Source organism: Erythrolamprus reginae, chromosome 7 (assembly GCF_031021105.1).
Source record: "Erythrolamprus reginae isolate rEryReg1 chromosome 7, rEryReg1.hap1, whole genome shotgun sequence".
Classification (NCBI taxonomy): Eukaryota; Metazoa; Chordata; class Lepidosauria; order Squamata; family Dipsadidae; genus Erythrolamprus; species Erythrolamprus reginae.
In genome coordinates, this window is record NC_091956.1 from 77,882,796 (window position 1) to 77,904,914 (window position 22,119).

The 22,119-nt window shown below is 39.8% G+C and overlaps 1 protein-coding gene across 9 annotated transcripts in view; it reads right to left on the bottom strand.

Annotated features, from left to right (window-relative positions):
- Positions 1-14,625: 14,625 nt before the first annotated feature.
- Positions 14,626-22,119, bottom strand: part of NPNT (nephronectin) — a 79,293-nt gene continuing 71,799 nt past the window's right edge. For 7 of the 9 annotated variants that reach the window (XM_070757908.1, XM_070757905.1, XM_070757904.1 and 4 more), the window contains one exon: positions 17,180-19,882. In XM_070757908.1, the coding sequence (XP_070614009.1) occupies positions 19,787-19,882 (96 nt within the window). In that variant the 3' untranslated portion in view covers positions 17,180-19,786. Of the gene's footprint in view, positions 19,883-22,119 lie in introns of all 9 variants that reach the window. The other 2 variants (XR_011559640.1, XR_011559639.1) reach the window with 2 other exon arrangements.

Sequence of the window (22,119 nt, forward strand, 5' to 3'; positions counted from 1 at the left end):
ATAGCGTTTAGACTTATATACCGCTGCACAGTGCTTTACAGTACTCTTTAAGCGGTTTACAGAATCAGCATATTGCCTCCAATAGTGATGGTCGAACCAAACCCACACAATTCGGGTCCGTACTGAATTTTGCGGTGTTCAGTATGCCGAACCTGAACCCGAATTTTTTGCAAAGTTCGGGCAAAGTTCGGGGTCGTGTTCGGCTTTTGGAGCTTTGACGTCACCGGCAGGTGATCACTTCCTGGGTGCCATGGAATCCAGGAAGTTATCACCTTGGCATCCTTAGCAACCTGCCGGTGACATCAAAGCTTTGCCCCCAGAATCTCTTCGTGGGAGGGATTCCCCGTTCGGGTTCGAGTTCGGGTTCGGTTCGGGTTCAGCCGAATTTTGCATAAAGTTCAGCCGAACTTGCCGAACCCGAACACTGTTGGGTTCGCCCATCACTAGCCCCCCCCCCCAATCTGGGTCCTCCTATTACTCACCTTGGAAGGAGAGAAAGATGAGTCAACCTTGAGCCGGTGGTGAGATTTGAACTGCTGAACTACAGCTAGCAGTTAGCTGAAGTAGCCTGCAGTGCTGCTCTCTAACCACTGTTCCACCCCAGCTCTTAAATGAGGTATATTAGTTTAATTGGTCTGCTCTAAATGTAATGCCACCCTAACTCTGAATGACCTAAAAACTTTAAAACAGACAACTGGAAACATAGAAACATAGAAGTCTGACGGCAGAAAAAGACCTCATGGTCCATCTAGTCTGCCCTTATACTATTTTCTGTATTTTATCTTAGGATGGATATATGTTTATCCCAGGCATGTTTAAATTCAGTTACTGTGGATTTATCTACCACATCTGCTGGAAGTTTGTTCCAAGGATCTACTACTCTTTCAGTAAAATAATATTTTCTCATGTTGCTTTTGATCTTTCCCCCAACTAACTTCAGATTGTGTCCTCTTGTTCTTGTGTTCACTTTCCTATTAAAAACACTTCCCTCCTGGACCTTATTTAACCCTTTAATATATTTAAATGTTTCGATCATGTCCCCCCTTTTCCTTCTGTCCTCCAGACTATACAGATTGAGTTCATGAAGTCTTTCCTGATACGTTTTATGCTTAAGACCTTCCACCATTCTTGTAGCCCGTCTTTGGACCCGTTCAATTTTGTCAATATCTTTTTGTAGGTGAGGTCTCCAGAACTGAACACAGTATTCCAAATGTGGTCTCACCAGCATTCTATATAGTGGGATCATAATCTCCCTCTTCCTGCTTGTTATACCTCTAGCTATGCAGCCAAGCATCCTACTTGCTTTCCCTACCGCCTGACTGCACTGTTCACCCATTTTGAGACTGTCAGAAATCACTACCCCTAAATCCTTTTCTTTTGAAGTATTTGCCAACACTGAACTGCCAATACAATACTCAGATTGAGGATTCCTTTTCCCCAAGTGCATTATTCTACATTTGGAAACATTAAACTGCAGTTTCCATTGCTTAGACCATTTATCTAGGAAAATCTATGGTTTCATTCCTGTTGCTTAAACAATTCAAAAAAATAACTAGTGTTGGCTGTACTTAGATAACCCGAAGCATACAATGCATCTTGCCTCAATACCTTTGATTCTTTTTCTTTTCTAAATATAAAAAGTAAGATTAAAAATAATTCTTAGGCAAAAGAGAGATGGATATCCCTTTTATCCTCCAGGTATTCCAAAGCATGTTCCCTCGACTATCAAAGGACGTGTTTTTCTAGTGAATATGTAGTTACCTGGCAGTAACACTATAAGCTGGTTTTAGCATGAGTCACTGATTCCACCTTTCTCTTTAGGGATAAATTTTATCTTCTTTTTTTCCCTCTAGTTTTAGAACATAACTCTGGCGCCACTGAGCACAAAAGTAGCATAATAAATCTTTCTTCCAATGGATAAGTGTTAACATTAGCTACAGTAACCAACTTATCAGTATCTAGGGAATCAGAGGCAATGGTTATTATAGAACCCAGGGTATTAAAAAGATTTAAGCTTCCTTGCCTTCCTATCAGTAAGAGGAATCACTTGCTTCTACCCCTCAAAATAATATTTATTAATTTTTTGTAGTCTGTAATTACCCTACTTATCTCCTGGCATTTTGGAGACATCTGTCACAGGCCCAAAATCTAGATATCAAAGGATGATAGGTACTAGTCCAAATTTGAACTACTGCCTATTTTAAATTTATATTAATTTTAGCCATTTTTAGAGATTACTCTGTGATTTATTGCTCGTCAATCTCATCAGATGCCTGTACAATTAGCACAGGAACTGTTCTGTCGGGCTCTCTGGTAGACTCCTCCCAAAAATTCACAGGTACAAATTTCAGACACACACGCGTTTGAAAATTCAAAACAATGTTCTTCATAATGAAAATTCACTTAAATTAAGCCCTCTTTTGGTATAGCAAAGAGCACTCGTCTCCAAACAAACTGGTAATTTGTACAAGTCCCTTATCAGTTCTGTGATACTTAGCTTGCAGCTGTGAGGCAATTCACAGTCCTTCTTCTTTCACAAAGTGAAATACACTTTGCTCTGGTTTAGTTTCAAAGTGGGGGGAAATCAGCACACAAAAGGTCAAAGTCAGCAAAGCAGGCACAAAACACAATGATCAGATAATCCTCCACAATGGCCAAACCCAAAGGCTGCTCTTTATAGCAGCCTCACTAATGACCACAGCCCCACCCAACCACAGGTGGCCTCATTTTCTTTGATAATAATCTCTCAGTTGTTGTTGCCTATGCATCGCTCTCCGCATGCGTGGCTGTATCATTAACTCTTGTTCCGAATCCAAGGAGGAGCTAGATAATTGATCTCCTTCTGAGCTGTCTGCCACACTCTCCTCCTCCCTGTCACTCATGTCTTCTTGGTCAGAGGAGCCTTCATCAGCAGATTCCACCCGGGGGGGGGCAAAACAGGCCTGCAGCATGTGGATGTCTCCCCCACATCCACAGTCCTTGGGGCAGGAGCTGGGCCAGAGCTAACCACAACATGGAGCAGAAGGGTTGAGCATGGTTTGCAAAGCAGATTCAAACTCCCAAGATTCACAAGACCTGCTTTTTACCATAAATTCAATAAACTGCAAGAAATTCAGAGAGATTGTATTTTTTTCATCGCTTTGTTTTCACAGCAGTTAAGATGCTCCGAGAGGTAGTGAGTTGCTTAAGTCTTTTAGTGAATTTCAGAGTTGTGCACCAATTTCCCAGGCATCATTTGATATACGGCATATAAATTCTGCTTGCAGGACCAGAAACATATAATTAGGTGGCTTTTTAAAGTCAAACAACAGTGATATTCAGACTGCCTGTCCACCCCTGCTTCTCCTTTAGCAGCCTTATTTTGTGATTTATCAATGTACATCAGCAGTGTTCAAAAAGGAAGTGAATAGAGATCATTTATGCACTGGCTAACCAAGAACAATGCACTCTTTCTATTTGCTGTGAAAAAGTTGGAAAGAAAATCTCTTTTATGAGCAGCTGCTAGACAATATTGATGGCAAGTGGAGAAAACTTTAAACACTCTTTGGGTTGCTAAAAACGGTCTCCCGAACCCAAACTGTAGATTTTTCTAAATTTGGAGATGACCAGGTTATTTAGCTTTTGTTTAAAAGAGGCCTATGAGAAGTCTAGTAATAAACAGATGGTTCACTGCAGCTCCTTCATAATTTCCTATAGGTAAAACCCAGTTTTGTTTCAATATGTTAGAAACAGCATCAGCAAATATTTGTGGGGTTTTCAGTTTTAGAAAGTATTACAAAAATATTTGCTTTAAGTAGTTGCTTAAAGCCAATATTTTGTAATACTTTCTAAAACTGAAAACCCCACAAATATTTGCTGATGCTGTTTCTAACATATTGAAACAAAACTGAGCTTTACCTATTGTTCTGTCGAGCTCTCTGGTAGAATCCTTCTGAAAATTCCCAGGTACAAATTTCAGACACACACACACACACACACACACACACACACGTTTGAAAATTCAAAACAATGTTCTTTATACCGAAAATGCAAATAAACAAAGCCCTCTTTTTGCATAGCAAAGAGCACTCGTCTCTAAACAAACTGGCAATTTGTACAAATCCCTTATCAGTTCTGTGATACTTAGCTTGCAGCTGTGAGGCAATTCACAGTCCTTCTTCTTTCACAAAGTGAAACACACTTTGCTCTGGTTTAGTTTCAAAGCGGGGAAGAATCAGCACACAAAAGGTCAAAGTCAGTAAAGCAGTCATGAAACACAACGATCAGATAATCCTCCACAATGGCCAAACCCACAGGCTGCTATTTATAGCAGCCTCACTAATGACCACAGTCCCACCCAACCACAGGTGGCCTCATTTTCTTTGATAATAATCTCTCAGTTGTTGCTGCCTGTGCATCGCTCTCCGCATGCGTGGCTGTATCATTAACTCTTGTTCCAAATCCAAGGAGGAGCTAGGTAATTGATCTCCTTCTGAGCTGTCTGCCCCACTCTCCTCCTCCCTGTCACTCATGTCTTCTTGGTCAGAGGAGCCTTCATCAGCAGATTCCACCGGGAGCAAAACAGGCAAAACAGGCCTGCAGCATGTGGATGTCTCCCCCACATCCACAGTCCTTGGGGCAGGAGCTGGGCCAGAGCTAACCACAACAATATACTGCTCAAAAAGTAAAGGGAACACTCAAAGAACACATCCTAGATCTGGCTGGCTGAGGAATTCTGGGCGTTGAAGTCCACAACTCTTAATGTTGCCAAGGTTGGAGACCCTTGCTCTAAAAGACCATAAATATACTTTGTTTTTAGTAGACCATTCAGAACAGTACTCTTCACTAGGCTTTCAATCCTTGTTGAGTTTTATCGATATCCATCTTATGGACTTCATTTGTTTGGCATTGTTTTTATTATTACTGTGGTTTTTTTTTAAAAAAAAAATAGATTAATTCTATTGTTGCACTTAATAATTTCTGTGCCTTCTTATTAGCCAGTTGGAGTAAAAGAAATGATTGATTTGTGTATATATCCCACTCTAATTTGCTTTGGACAAATTGGGGAGTAAAAGCTGTATTTTGTGCAAGTGTCTCAACCATTGTCACTGTAGATGATGGCTAAAAGAAGACACCAAAAAGGAAATGTATCAGATTTATCAAAAGAGCAAAACAACAACAGCAACAACCATGAACTAGTACTCATAGAAGTTTTGAATGGTAAGACTTATATAAAAGCTGTTAACTGTCTTCCTTTATTGACAGCTGAGTAATCTTGGAATGGAACGCAAGTATTGAGGTGAGATAAATATTGTAATAATACCTTGGCAGAATGTTTGCCTGTTTTACTTCTATTCATGGTTTTTTTAAAAAAAGAATTAGCTTTTAAAGAGATAACTTGGCATCCTATGTGAGAAGTTAAAATGACAGGACCTACAGGTTGGTTTCCTGCATCAAATAATTCCTGTTTATTTAACAGCCCTGTGAAAGTAAGTTGGTTACTCATGCCAAAACGCACATCCAGGAAATTATACATATCCCAAGGACACAAAACTGGTGCTATTGTTCAACATTGGATCAAGCAGAACCTATCAGAAAAGGCACAGATTAAGATAATGAGCTGCAAATTTAAACTCTTAATTTTTAAACACACACCCTTGTGTATAAAAGCTTTAATAGACCTGTTTTAGACTTCTTCAAAATATGTGTTTCTTTATCACTGCCATAAATCAAGAGTACGTAACAAATTCAAACTTAATATTAATCGCTCCAAGCTTGACTGTAAAAAATATGACTTTAGCAATCGAGTTGTCAAAGCGTGGAACTCATTACCGGACTCAGTAGTGTCAACCCCTAACCCCCAACATTTCTCCCTTAGACTATCCACGATTGACCTCTCCAGGTTACTAAGAGGTCAGTAAGGGACGTACATAAGTGCACTAGTGTGCCTTTCGTCCCCTGTCCAATTGTCTCTCCTTATCTCATATCTCATATATCTTTTCTTCCTTTCATATATCTTCTCCTCTACTTTTATATCTTTTCTTTATATATAATATCTCATGTCTATCCTCTTCAATATGTATTGTGTGTGTTGTGGTTCAGCCTGAGGCTGCTCAGGGACCGGCTGCGTCTCTGCTGGCTCCATGCCCGGAGGAGGATGACAGCGCAGAGGAGGGGGCTGAACAGTCGGACGGGGGAGAGGAGAGTCAGGAATGGGATAAAGGAGAACAGCATGAGAGCCCCGGGGGGAGGGGGGGCTCTCCCCAGCCAGTAGCTTGGAGTCATTAGGTGATGATGCACAAGCTGTCATTGACATGAGACAGAGACGTTCAGAGCAACGAAAGGAACAGTTAAAGAAATATTATCACCATTGAATTAGAAACAGCTGGGTTTGAGTGTGGTCCTCATCAGCAGGGTTTAAAAGGCAGGCAAGGCCTTGAAGCCACGTGGAGTGTTATCAATTGGAGTTGCGGTGACCTGTTTTGATTCTCAGCGTCTCTGATCTTGGCTTGTGGCTTTGCAGTCTGGAAGACTCGTGGGAGGCGTATGTTTGCTATCTACAGCTTCGTCTTGGCAGCAAGAATCTGGTATTGCTTCATGGACTATTGCCTTCGTGTATATATTTGAAGTTCCAGCGTTTTTCCTGTTTGTAAGCACATTTTCTGTTCCCTGTGTTTTCCTTGAATTATATAAACTGCCTTTGCCTTTTACCAGTGTGTCTGGCTTCTCTTTTTGGGTCGGTATTGGCTTCTGGAGTGACCCAGACAGAACAGTGTGTTGGACAAAATGAATGAATGAATGAATGAATGAATGAATGAATGAATGAATGAATGACCAAAAACCCCAAAATCATAGAGCCAATGCTTGGCCTTCTTTCCTTTGAAGATGTTTCAATGTAAGTTGACGAGTCACATCCCCCTCCCATGGCTTTCTTTTCTTCCTCCAATTTCCCTGTGCCACTCAGTTTTGGATCAACCCTAGGGGGCCAGTACCCCGGAGTTTGGGGGAGTTAGTTAGGAATTTTAAAGGTGATTCAGGTCTGCGTTCCAAGTAATAACCCCAATGAAAAAAACCTCTGAGACTTGAGTTTCCTCAAAATTCCTGTTCTGTCCCCACAAAGCACACAACCACACAAGCACTTTAAAGAAAGACTTTTGCTAATAAATCCTTTCTCAATAAAGAATACGCACACCAAGTTACACCAGTCCTAGTTGGCAAACAATCCACTGCTAATTAACTTCCTTAGCAGTTGGTATTAATTCAAAAAAGTCCCAAACAATGCCGAGCTAATTAAGTCCAGTTATCTTATCTTTGGCTTGGCAAAGTTCCTAGAGTTCAGCCTCTGATAACAAGACGCCTACAGAGAAACACAAAATAGGTATCGTGAAACAAACTCTGATCAAGAGAGGTTTTTCCAAATTAATTGATTAGCATCAGTGGCACAGTGGAACAAGAATGTTTTCACTACTTGGTGGAATTCAAGAAAAAAAGCACTACATATACTTCTGAGACAAGATATTATAGAGCAGTGTTTCCCAACCTTGGCAACTTGAAGATATCTGGACTTCAATTCCCAAACGCTGGCTGGGGAATTCTGGGAGTTGAAGTCCAAATATCTTCAAGTTGCCAAGGTTGGGAAACACTGTTATAGAGCATCGAGACCACCACGCACATCAGGTCTGCCATCTGATTAAGGTCTCATGTACTCCCTCACGAGAGAGATGTTTCGGCAGACTCACTTGATATATTTGGACCAGATGGACAGGATCAATTTAAATAATGCAGATGTAATCCACTAATATGCTGCACTAGATGTTTGTAGATTTTGAATTGGACACAGAAGCTTATTAGGAACCAGTGCAGGAATGAAATCAATGTTATCTTGCAATGCTGGAGTTGTGTACCAGCTGTCTGGCTACTACAAGCTTCCACATTGCCTTCAAAAGCTGTCTCATGTGCACGGCAGTACATTTGTTTGATTGTTCATTTGTTAAAAACATTTCCCTGCTAGTACAGTCAAAATGACTCTTGGTGGCCCACCTACCGTAGAAAATACTATTTATTTTAAAACATATCCAATATAAAAGCATAGAAACATAGAAGATTGACGGCAGAAAAAGACCTCATGGTCCATCTAGTCTGGCTTTATACTATTTCCTGTATTTTTTCTTAGGATGGATATATGTTTATCCCAGGCATGTTTAAATTCAGTTACTGTGGATTTACCAACCATGTCTGCTGGAGGTTTGTTCCAAGCATCTACTACTCTCTCAATGAAATAATATTTTCTCACGTTGCTTCTGATCTTTCCCCCAACTAACCTCAGATTGTGCCCCCCTTGTTCTTGGGTTCACTTTAACACTTCCCTCCTGAACCTTATTTAACACTTTAACATATTTAAATGTTTTGATCAAGTCCCCCCTTTTCCTTCTGTCCTCCAGACTAAACAGATTGGGTTCATGAAGTCTTTCCTGATACGTTTTATGCTTAAGACCTTCCACCATTCTTGTAGCCCGTCTTTGGAACCGTTCAATTTTAAGCACAACAACAGAGTAACCATACACAGAAGCTAGAGAAGCTGACAACGTTAAACCAAACCAAATCAGATTGTCTAAAACAGATTGATCTTCAAGAAGTTTTGAAAGACCACAAACGTGGAAGCTAGCCTGATCAAAAGGAGGCCATTCCAGGGTGCAAGGCCAACAGAAAAGCATTCCCTCCTGTTGTGGTTAGCTCTGGCCCAGCTCCTGCCCCAAGGACTGTGGATGTGGGGGAGACATCCACATGCTGCAGGCCTGTTTTGCCCCCCCCCGGTGGAATCTGCTGATGAAGGCTCCTCTGACCAAGAAGACATGAGTGAATGGGAGGAGGAGAGTGTGGCAGACAGCTCAGAAGGAGATCAATTATCTAGCTCCTCCTTGGATTCAGAACAAGAGTTAATGATACAGCCACCCATGCGGAGAGCGATGCATAGGCAGCAACAACTGAGAGATTATTATCAAAGAAAATAAGGCCACCTGTGGTTGGGTGGGGCTGTGGTCATTAGTGAGGCTGCTATAAAGAGCAGCCTGTGGGTTTGGCCATTGTGGAGGATTATCTGATCGTTGTGTTTCATGACTGCTTTACTGACTTTGACCTTTTGTGTGCTGATTTTCCCCCGCTGTGAAACCAAACCAGAGCAAAGTGTGTTTCACTTTGTGAAAGAAGAAGGACTGTGAATTGCCTCACAGTTGCAAGCTAAGTATCACAGGACTGATAAGGGACTTGTACAAATTACCAGTTTGTTTTGAGATGAATGCTCTTTGCTATACAAAAAGAGTGCTCCGTTTATTTGCATTTTTCGGTATAAAGAACATTGTTTTGCATTTTCAAACGTGTGTGTGTCTGAAATTATATCTGTGCATTTTTGGGAGGATTCTACCAGAGAGGTAATTGGCAATCAATGCAGGGTCAATAAAACTGGTCTTACATATTCCTAACGTCGTGTTTCCAAAAGGCTATGTGCTTTGGAACAACTGTAGTTTCTGAATAATATTTAAGGGGATCCCCATGTAAAGTGGCTTAAAGCACTGTAGGGTGATGGTAATAATGGCGTGGGTTTATGTTATCTGCGTGCCAAGAGCGAGCCTCTCATGTAAGGAACAAACATATTTTTGGCCCTTTTGAATGTAATTTCATTTCCTTCTCAGCCGCTGTTGCTGATTTTAGGGAAGATAAAAAATAAATATTTATACAACACAACTGGAAAAGATCAGAGAAAATGGACTGTAGAGCAAGGTTAATAATTTAAGAAAAATGTGAGGACTTCCTGCTTTTTTACTATATTCACATCAATTTTCCTTCTTATCTGTACACAAGTGACATGTATACGGTGGTTGATCAAAAAATGTTGTGCGCTCATTCACCTTCACAGTGTTCTCCAGTTACAAAATATATTGCTTATACAGTGATACTTTGTCTTACAAACTTAATTGGTTCCGAGATGAGGTTCTTAGGGTGAAAAGTTTGTAGGACAAAACAATGTTTCCCATAGGAATCAATGGAAAAGCGATTAATGCGTGCAAGCCCAAAATTCACCCCTTTTGCCAGCCGAAGCACCCGTTTCCGGACTTCCGTGTTTTTACGATGCTGCAGGGGAATTCCAGCAGGGGAATCCCAGCATCGCAAAAACGAGCGCTTCGCTGGCAACGGGAGTCCGGAGGTGGGGGTTTCCCAGCGAAGGGAGCATCAGTGAAATCGCAGCATCGCAAAAACACCAAAGTCCTCTAAACCCCACCTCCGGACTTCTGTGTTTTAGTGATGCTGCGATTTCACTGAGGCTCCCCTCGCTGGGAAGTCCCACCTCCGGACTTCCTTTGCCAGCGAAGCGCCCGTTTTTGCGCTGCTGGGATTCCCCTGCTGGGATTTCCCTGAAGCATCACAAAAGCATTGAAGTCTGGAGGTGGGGTTTCCCATGGAGGGGAGCCTCAGGGGAATCCCAGCAGCGCAAAAACAGGTGCTTCGTTGGCAACGGAAGTGCGGAGGCAGTGCATCCCAGCAGCGGTGGTGGTTTATAAGGTAAAAATAGTTTGTAAGAAGAGGCAAAAAAATCTTAAACCCCGGGTTTGTATCTCAAAAAGTTTGTATGACGAGGCGTTTGTAAGACGAGGTATCACTGTACTTCAGGGAAATTACTTTTTTAAAAAATAATTTACCCCAACTGAGCAGTGAAACTCAACTCTTCTTCTGATTCTCTTGAATATTACCTTTTAGCCTCAATTTAATTGTCCAAATTAAATTAAGTCCATAGTCACAAAGCCCCACCAATCCTGCAACGATATTGGTTCTTTGCAAACAACCCACAGCCTGCATAATGTTTTAATGCACAATTAATTTAATGGCTCCCCCCTGAAGAAATTAGAAACCAGCACTGCCATTCAAGCAGCCATAATATCTCAATTATAAACAAGGCAAGCTGATAGAATGCTAGATGGAGGTGGCGGCTTCCTTCAGTCATGGTTTAATGGGGCTCATAAATACTGTAATAAAGTCAATGTGTCTGGCTTTTATGTAAATTGCTGCCCAGGTTCTTTTTCTGCCTTTAGCTTGAAATTACATAAAAATGCTAGATTTTTCTGCATGGACATTGTGGGAAATACCATGTGGTTAATATTGCCCATGTCCCTTATTAAACACGAAGAATTAAGTATCATCTGTCCAAAGAAATTTCCTGGAGAGATTTGCAAATTGTTTTTCCTGGCTCAGCTGGTCTAGGGCAAGAGTAGGGTAGGCTTGAACTGCAGCTGCCATATATTCATTTGTGCCATGTATAAAATCTGTGACATTTCTGCTTCTTTTATTCTATTATTTTACTGAAAGAGTAGTAGATGCTTGGAACAAACTTCCAGCAGATATGGTTGGTAAATCCACAGTAACTGAATTTAAACATATACCCTGGGATAAACATATATCCATCCTAAGATAAAATACAGGACATAGTATACTGCTCAAAAATATAAAGGGAACACTCAAATAACACATCCTAGATCTGAATGAATGAAATATTCTCATTGAATATTTCATTTGCACAACTATTCCATTTGCACAACAGCATGTGAAATTGACTGTCAATCAGTGTTGCTTCCTAAGTGGACAGTTTGATTTCACAGAAGTTTGATTTACTTGAAGTTATATTCTGTTTTTTAAGTGTTCCCTTTATTTTTTTTGAGCAGTGTATAAGGGCAGACTAGATGGAAAATGAGGTCTTTTTCTGCTGTCAATCTTCTATGTTTCTTACTACATTTGTCTCCCTGTTAGACTATCACAATATAAATACACTCCTGTATGGTCATGCATTGTTATAATGCAAAATCAGCTTCAACCGCAACAACATAAGAGCACGCAACAGATTCAAACTTAAGGTTAACCGCTCCAAACTTGACTGTAAAAAATATGACTTTAACAATCGAGTTGTAGAAGCGTGGAACTCATTACCGGACTCAGTAGTGTCAATCCCTAACCCCCAACATTTTACCCTTAGACTATCCACGATTGACCTCTCCAGGTTCCTAAGAGGTCAGTAAGGGGTGTACATAAGTGCACTAGTGTGCCTTTCGTCCCCTGTCCAATTGTCTCTCCTTATCTCATTTATCATATACCTTTTCTTCCTTTCATATACAGTATCTTCTCCTCTATTTTTATATCTTTTCTTCTATCCTTTTCTTTATATATAATACTACATCTCTATTCTCTTCAATATGGTTACATAAGGTTCAGGAGGGAAGTGTTTTTAATAGGAAAGTGAACACAAGAACAAGGGGACACAACCTGAAGTTAGTTGGGGGAAAGATCAAAAGCAACGTGAGAAAATATTATTTTACTGAAAGAGTAGTAGATCCTTGGAACAAACTTCCAGCAGACGTGGTTGGTAAATCCACAGTAACTGAATTTAAACATGCCTGGGATAAACATATATCCATCCTAAGATAAAATACAGGAAATAGTATAAGGGCAGACTAGATGGACCATGAGGTCTTTTTCTGCCGTCAGTCTTCTATGTTTCTATGTTTCTTACTGGACAAATAAATAAATAAAAATAAAATAAATAAAAATCGTAAGCCCGTGTCAGAATTTTGGATCTAAAGCAAAATGATCCAACATTTGGCTTCGCATAATTCATAAAGTTCACCCGTAATAATAATATTCCTTTAAACCTTCTTATTTAACAGTCTGGAGGGGGTGAGTGTAATCCTCCTTATTTCTTTTAATTAATCTCAGCTTGATTAGGAGTTATTGAAAGGAATGAAGAAGCATCTGCTTGCCTAGAATCGCATATTTTTCTAGAGTTTTGACTGAAAGAACGTATGTTATGGCAAGGACTATTTACTTGAAATTGTGGGGAAAAGAACACTTAAGAAATGTAAGCTCTTTAGAAATGTCAACATCGTTCAGCTTGCTGAAGCCTATTCAGATCATGATTCTTAAGCTTAAATCTTAAAATATACAGTTGAGAAATAGATGCCTGAAGACATAGCTGCATTAGCAATTTTTAGAAAACCATTGCTGCCAATGTACGTCTAACAGTCACTCATGCCCTCATCACCTCGAGGCTCGACTTCTGTAACGCTCTCTACATGGGGCTACCTTTGAAAAGTGTTCGGAAACTTCAGATCGTGCAGAATGCAGCTGCGAGAGCAGTCATGGGCTTCCCCAAATATGCCCATGTTACACCAACACTCCGCAGTCTGCATTGGTTGCCGATCAGTTTCCGGTCACAATTCAAAGTGTTGGTTATGACCTATAAAGCCCTTCATGGCATCGGGCCAGAATATCTCCGGGACTGCATTCTGCCGCACGAATCCCAGCGACCGATTAGGTCCCACAGAGTTGGCCTTCTCCAGGTCCCGTCAACTAAACAATGCCATTTGGCGGGACCCAGGGGAAGAGCCTTCTCTGTGGTAGCCCCGACCCTCTGGAACCAGCTCCCCCCAGAGATTAGAACTGCCCCCACCCTCCTCGCCTTTCGTATACTCCTTAAAACCTACCTTTGCCGTCAGGCATGGGGGAATTGAAACATCTCCCCTGGGTCTATACAGTTATGTATGGTATGTTTGTGTGTATGTTTGCTTTTAATAACAGGGGTTTTAGTGTTTCTTTCAAATTATTAGATTTGTTATATATTGTTTATTATTGCTGTGAGCCGCCCCGAGTCTACGGAGAGGGGCGGCATACAAATCTAATAGATAGATAGATAGATGGATAGATAGATAGATAGATAGATAGATAGATAGATAGATAGATAGATAGATAGATAGATAGATAGATAGATAGAAACATAGAAGTCTGACGGCAGAAAAAGACCTCCTGGTCCATCTAGTCTGCCCTTATACTATTTTCTGTATTTTATCTTAGGATGGATATATGTTTATCCCAGGCATGTTTAAATTCAGTTACTGTGGATTTATCTACCACGTCTGCTGGAAGATAGATAGATAGATAGATAGATAGATAGATAGATAGATAGATAGATAGATAGATAGATAGATAGATAGATAAATAAATAATAGAATTAATGTTTCCAGAGTTATTGCTTCACTCAAATTGGTTAGTGGTTTACATCAATAGCGCACGTTCACAAACCAATCCAAAACTATGAAAAATAAATTTTGAGGGTTTTTTCAGTAATTTTCTCATATATTTTTTATATTAAGTTGCTGTAAATGGAATTCATTTCTTCAAAATTATATGTTCTCTGTGGCAGCCTCTCTTTCTCTCTCTTTCATTTTTTCTTCTTTCCTTCTGAGAGAATGGAAGAAGGGAGAGAGACAATATTCATTTCTTCTATATCCAAAATAACAATATGAAGGTTCCATGAAACTTGTCTCATAGTGACTAAAGGTTGATGGCACATTGTTTGCCATTTTGGGCATAAATATCATCCTAAAAACTCTTCCACTAACCTTTAAAAAGCCAAAAGTAATCCATCCCTAATTCAACCCACGTTGCATCACTATTCTTCTACTACCATCTTCATTTCAAAGCACAGTAACAAGAGCCACATCGTTGTCCTCTTGGGCAAAGATCAAAGGAAAATCAAACAAACGGCCCTGCAACGCTTAGAGTAACTCTTCAAATAATAGTTGGGGAAGAAGAAAATAGTCTGTGATAGAAATAAATGAATTTTAATTCAAAAGATTTAAAAACTGGTTGAGCAGTTGAAGAACTAACCTGTTATTACTGCAAAACAAAACTTAATCAAGAAGTACAATTTAAGAAATACTGTTGATTTTATGGTCTTTTGGTTGCATCCTTCATCCAAAAAAGCCCAACATATAAAACAAGTGAAACTATATTATTTTAAATCCTTATTCCCACCAATAAAGGAAATAAGAACACCAGGATATTAATATTAATGTCAATGTACTGGATAACCTAAAGATAGGTTGTGTGGCTATGTGCATGAGTGTTGTGTATTCTTTGAACTTCCATTTTTAATAGTCATGTATAATCCAGATTTAACAGACATACTTAATACCTATCCACACTTATAGATTGTGTTTACATATAGTGAAAAATACTTAGTACAGTGGTACCTCTACTTAAGAACTTAATTCTTTCCAGGACCAGGTTCTTAAGTAGAAAAGTTTGTAAGTAGAAGCAATTTTTCCCATAGGAATCAATGTAAAAGCAAATGATGTGTGCAAACACATTAGGAAAGAAATAAAAGCTCGGAATTTGGGTGGGAGGAGGAGGAGGAAGAAGAGGAGGAAGACAGTTGCTGCCCAGAGCAAAGGGAGCGTTTCTTTTTCCTGGGCGCTAGCAGAGGTTTATTCCCTCTCCAAGGTCCAGAAAAGCCTGAGATGATTGGGATTAAAGGAGGAAGGGCAGGAAACTGGCCGGGCCTTTATGCCGCTCTCAAATTTCCTGGGAAATTTTTCCGGGCTTGGGTTCTTAAGTTGAAAATGGTTCTTAAGAAGAGGCAAAAAAATCTTGAACACCCAGTTCTTATCTAGAAAAGTTCTTAAGTAGAGGCGTTCTTAAGTAGAGGTACCACTGTATATTGTTTTGATATAAAGTTCCTGTGTTAGTTCGTGGTTTATGAGTGTGCCATGCATATCTGAACAACTGAGTAAAACATAATTGGATTAAACAAGGATACCATATAATTCTAATAGGTTGTGAACATCAGAAAACTATTTTGACAGTTATGAAGACGGTAATCAAAAGAAGGAAAGATACAAAAGTTATTATACAGATGCACCTAGATGCCATTAATTAATCCTGGACTTTAGGTATGTTTCAATATTAACATTTTTTTAAAAAAGAAAAGACTATATGCCAATTAAATATAGATGAACGATTCAGATATGCATCTTTTAGATGTAGTTCAATTTGTTGCTTTGGACATCTTCTGTACATAACATATTCTTTCTTAGACCATATATATGGTGAGTCAGGTAGGTCTGTATAAATTATCATAAATATCGTGTGACACCATATGTATTCTACTTATTTATTCATATACCTCCACAAATATGCCTACAATTTAGGAATAATAGTTTACACGAAAATCCAGTATTGCTGCGTTTATGAATTCGAAGCATAACAAATAATTTTAGAAATGGCCTTGATGCGTCAACCTGTCACAAGGCGTTTCCAGAAAATATTTCTCAACGGAAAATAGTTTGACAGCTCAACAGACACTGAACCAAATATGGCATGGGATTTTAGCATCTGCTTTTCACATTGATTTGATCATTCAGAGGGAAGGCATTTTTCCAGACACAAAGTCCATTAGTTATCTTCACATATGGTGCTCATGTGACCCACGATTTATGAGTTCCTATTTTGCTATGATTCTAGAAGCTGGACAACCAAATATGGAAGCTATTCATGTCTCTAAGAGTTACATTTTACTTTGTCAAAAGCCAATCTCTTCCAGATCATTGCTATTAGAAGCAGCAACACATATCCTTATTGGGCAATTGTTCCCATCTAGAAAAGTTAACAGTCTGACTATTGAAAGAGGAGCTTAATATATAAGAGGTGTATCAGGGCTGAATCATAACACCTTTGACTTGAATTGCCTACATATTTATTTATTTATTTATTAGATTTGTATGCCGCCCCTCTCCGAAGACTTGGGGCGGCTAACAACAATAAAAAGACAATGTAAACAAATCTAATATTAAAAATAATCTTTAAAAACCCCAAATTTAAAGAACCACTCATACATACAAGCATGCCATGTATAAATTCTATAAGCCTAAGGGGAAGGGAAATTTCAATTCCCCCATGCCTGATGACAGAGGTGGGTTTTAAGGAGCTTGCGAAAGGCAAGGAGGGTGGGGGCAACTCTGATATCTGGGGGGAGCTGGTTCCAGAGGGTCGGGGCCGCCACAGAGAAGGCTCTTCTCCTGGGTCCCGCCAAACGACATTGCTTAGTCGATGGGACCCGGAGAAGGCCAACTCTGTGGGATTCGTGCGGCAGAAGGCGGTCCCGGAGATATTACAATACAAACATGGCATTCTTAGTTGAGCTTATGTCTTATTCACTCCAATAGAAGCCCATTAAGTGGAATTAAGATTGAGTACATTCATTGGAAAGTCAGGGAAGATATTAATAAAAAAAGTATACATTCTCATTTAATTTAAAAATTTCTATGTATAGCTTTAGAAAATATAAAAATGCATATAGTTTTCATATAGCAATGTCAAGGCATAATTTAAAGAGTGTGTTATTTAATACTGCCAGCATAATTCAGGAATATTTGACAAATATGAAGCACTTCCTCCTTTTATATCCAGATATCAAGCGAAGATTTCTTTTTCCACTGCTCTTCATAAAACCAATTCACTTAAGAGAACTTTGGACAAGTATTGATATTTATTTCACAAAATGCTTGGTTTACTCCGTTACAATTGTCATTATGTCAAAAATGTTAAGTTTTTGTAACCTGTTCTGAATTCGATATAATAAATTTTGTGGAATGCAGCTTTCAACTCTATGAAAGAGGACAAAACTTTTACTTTTCCAGAATGATAGTTGATTATCAGATATGAAAATCCACGGACACTGACCGTCATTAGTTTTGCATGTCTATCTCCTCTGCACTGCAGTGTGTAGCACTAAATCTGTGGTCTCTGGAGCTTCTTATTTTAATTATTTGATTGCTTGGTGGAATCACGTTTAGTTAGATGATTGATCACAATCACAACTCCACTATATCAATGATCTAACTAAATGTGATTCCACCAACCAATCCACCCCACCACTATTTATAAAGAAAAAAATGGCAGTTGCAAACAAACCACACTCAAAGCAGCGCAAAGCTAATAACTTCAGCCTGATGATGGTGAACGTGATTTTGCCAAAACGTCGGAAAAATATGACATGGGAAAAACCCCGAACTCACAACAACACACACACACACATATGTTGAACAGCTTTTAGGGGCAACATATTGTTGACCTCTGGTATATTGTGAGAAATACAGGAAGCAATCACATATTAATAAGAAGCAACTTTAGATATGTAGTAAGCAAGCTAAATTATTTCGGACTTATAAAATGTGATAGGTTGGCCACCTGTTTCGTTTCTATCAAGCCACACTGGGAAGAGCTGAACATCTACTCATTTTTAGGCAATGAAAAGGAGAATTTTCATTGCAGTCCCCACCACCTGGATAGCTTCTTAGGGAGATTAACCTGCCAGCAACGTGATTGCCATCTGGATACTTTTTTAAATTTGCCATTTTGGCTAATAAGAATTAAAAAGATCTAGATTCTAAGCCATTGAAAACTCTCTTTGGATTTTCTACCTCATTCTACTGCATTTTTGTTGTGGTTTTTTTCACCCTCGTGCTGTACTGTGCAAGACGGACTTTTCAGCAATCTGAAACGGAAGCATTTTGCAGCCTTCGTACTACGTTCAGGGAACAGTATTTCTTCCTTATGATGTGGATTAAATCATCTGCCCAGAAATAAAGACTAGACTATCTGGAAAAAAAGGAGAGAGTAGATAGAATTTATGCAATAATGGGTCAAAGTAGTCCTTGACTTACAACCAAAATTCCGCCCAAAATATCTCTTGCGAAGTGAAACATTTGTAAAGTGAATTTTGCCCCATTTTACGCCTTTTCTTGACATAATTGTTAAGTGAATCACTCCCATTATTAATGTAGTAGCCCCATTGACTTTGCTTGGAAAAGGTCAACTGTCAGCTGTCATGAATATGAATCAGTATCCAAGCATCCAAATTTTTATCCCAAATTTTGGGGATGCTACAAGAGTCGTATGAAAAATGGCCATGAGTCACTTTTTTAATGATGTTGTAGCTCTGAACGGTCATTAAATGTATTGTTGTAAGCCAAGAACTGCCTATGTAATTCTGGTTAATACATGCTCAGTCATCCTGCGTTTCTTTGCTTATGATCCTCGTAACTTATTTTGTTTCTTACTGGCATCTGAGTAAGAGCGGAAAAATTCCTATCTGACAAACTTTCCTTGAATACATTTAAAAAATAAAAATCTATCGAGGCCAACTTGTGCTGCTGCTACCAGTTATTAATGCTTTTCTTTTCAGAGAAGGATCAATGCAGTCTAACCTTCCGGAATCTGGTAATACTTACATTATACTCATTTTTGTAACCATTTAAAATATTCTACTATTTGAGTTTAGAAAGGCAAAGAGCATTGCCGGGTCTTATATATTTAAAAAAAGAACTTGCTATTGGACCATCGACCTGTTTAGCTGGTTTAACTATAACGTGCACAGATGTTATTTCCTCTTACAAGAGTTTGCAAATATACAACATATATAAATACATTAACAGTAATAATACACATTTATACAGAACACAGCATTACCTATATTAAGGGTTGCAGTGCTACTCTTTAACTGCCTTTTGCAATAACGGGATAAATGTTATTTATACACACAGAGACACACAAAACACTCTACTTTAAAAATTGATGCAGTACAATAATAATGGGTGTACCTTCAGCTTGTGACACAAAATGAGCCAATAGAAAACACAAAGAATACATGGATTCAGATGTTTTGAGGACGTGTAGGCAGTCTTTTCTTCGTAAAGGACATGTACTGTATATATCCTCCTTTCAGAGCCTTCCAAAGCACAGACAATGCTAACCAATGTCAATGTCCTCTTCTGTTTAAACTTTCTTTGCTATTACAGAAAATCTGAATTATTTATATGGAGATCAACTGTGATTTGACAAAAAACAAGGGAGAAGTTATCAATCATCCACGTGTCTCAAATAATAGCTATGGACAACGAAAGTCTGTTGTCTTTGTCCATCTGTACCACTAATGATGCTTAGAACATCGGCCTTTTCTCAAACTTATATCATCCAAACCAATGTCCCCAGTTCTTCCTTTTCCTTTTTCTCCTTTAAAAATAACCTGAGAAAGGAAAAATGAAAAAAAAAATAAAGATATATGAGATTGATTGGTTTCATGTAACATGTTAAGCTGTTGCTTACTTAATAAGTAACGATGGTTTTAACTATACATAACACCAAGCTATAAACCATGATTTATGAAACACAACAATAATTCTCACACAGAAGCAGTGCGAATTGGATGTGTAATGTGTGAACTTGGTAACTTTCAGTTTATAGACTTCTGTTACTTTGGTTTGATCTAGGAAGTTCAGAGAAATATGAATATTTTGAATAGGAATACAGTAATACCTCGTCTTACGAACTTAATTGGTGCCGGAAGGTGGTTCGTAAGGCAAAAAGTTCGTAAGACGAAACAATGTTTTCCATAGGAAACAATGTAAAAGCGATTAATGCGTGCAAAGGGGGAAAAAATCGCAAAATGGCGCTCCACTGGGCACCGCCGCCCAGCTGTCACTTTTTAAAACAGCTGGGGGGCTTCTCGGCATTCTCCCGAACCCGAACTTTTCGGGTTCGGGTTCGGGAGGCCGCCAAGAAGCGCCGCTGCCTGGCTGTCACCTTCTCAAACAGCCGGGGGTCTTCTCGGCGTTCTCCTGAACGCCGAGACCGGAGGTTTGGCAAAAGTTCAGGTTCGGGTTCCGGAGGCCACTGAGAAGCCCCCGTCTGTTTCAGGTTACAGCCGGGTGGTGATGCCCGGCGGAGCGCCGTTTTTGCGATCGGGAGCGGCGTTTTCGGCCGATCTAGAGGCTGAAACGGAGGTGGGGAATCCCAATAGGGAATTCCATGGGGGGAGCTTTGACGTCACGAAGATGTCCTTCCTGGAGGCCACGTTTCGGCCCACCAGGAAGGATGTCTTCGTGACGTTAAAGCTCCGCCCATGGAATTCCCTATTGGGATTCTCCACCTCCGTTTCAGCCTCTAGATCGGCCGAAAACGCCACTGCAAATTGTAAAAACGGTGCTCCGCCGGGCGGCGCCGGGCGGCTGTAACCTTCTCAAACAGCCGGGCGCTTCTTGGCAGCCCCCGGAACCCGAACCCGAACTTTTGCCAAACTTCCGGGTTCGGTGTTCGGGCGAACGCCGAGAAGCCCCCCGGCTGTTTCAGAAGGTGACAGTCGGGCGGCGGCGCTTCTCGGCAGCCTCCCGAACCCGACCCGAAAAGTTCGGGTTCAGGTTCAGGAGAACACCGAGAAGTCCCCCAGCTGTTTTAAAAGGTGACAGCTGGGTGGCGGCGCCCAGCAGAGCGCCATTTTGCGATCTGCGGTGGGTTCGTAAGCCGGAAAAAGTTCGTAACAAGAGGCAAAAAATTTCCGAACCCCGGGTTTGTATCTCGAGATGTTCGTATCACGAGGTACCACTGTACTATAAAAGGAGCCAAATACAATATGCATTTATTCTGGTTTAGCTCAGATTATGAATGGTTTTATAACAGTAAGGGAGGTCTCTAAAGCTATAAAAAGATTAAACTAATGAAAGTGCCTGTACCAGATGAATGATCAGGTTCTTATTATAAATGATTTGAGGGTGAACTTTTACAGCCTTTACAAAGCATGATTAATTTTAAAGGAAGGAAAGATGCCAGAGAATTGGAAAGAGGCCAAGAGAATATTAACATCATTCTAACGATCAAAGAAGGACAAAATTTGCCTTTAAGAAGAAACTATATCATTATTGAACAATAACAACTACAAGTTGTATGCAATTATTTTGGCTGATAGACTGAAAATAATTTTGCAATAATTTATTCATGGAGATCAACATAGAATTTTTCTTGAAAGACAGTTAGAGGACAATATCAGAAAACAACCCACGAAATTTCTCCCTTGATTTTATTTTATATTCACCTTGACAAATTTCTATTTCACAATAAGTTAGCCATTTATATTTGTTTATTATTTCTTGTCTATCAAATGCTTCTTATGCCAAGTGCACAAAAGCATTTTCAGGTACAACCTCCATTTTTATCGATTCAGTTTTCTCAATAGGGCACATTATTGACCCCCTCGGAGAGGGTCCGCAACTTGGGCGTCCTCCTCGATCCACAGCTCACATTAGAGAAATATCTTTCAGCTGTGGCGAGGGGGGCGTTTGCCCAGGTTCGCCTGGTGCACCAGTTGCGGCCCTATTTGGACCGGGAGTCACTGCTCACAGTCACTCATGCCCTCATCACCTCGAGGCTTGACTACTGTAACACTCTCTACATGGGGCTACCTTTAAAAAGTGTTTGGAAACTTCAGAT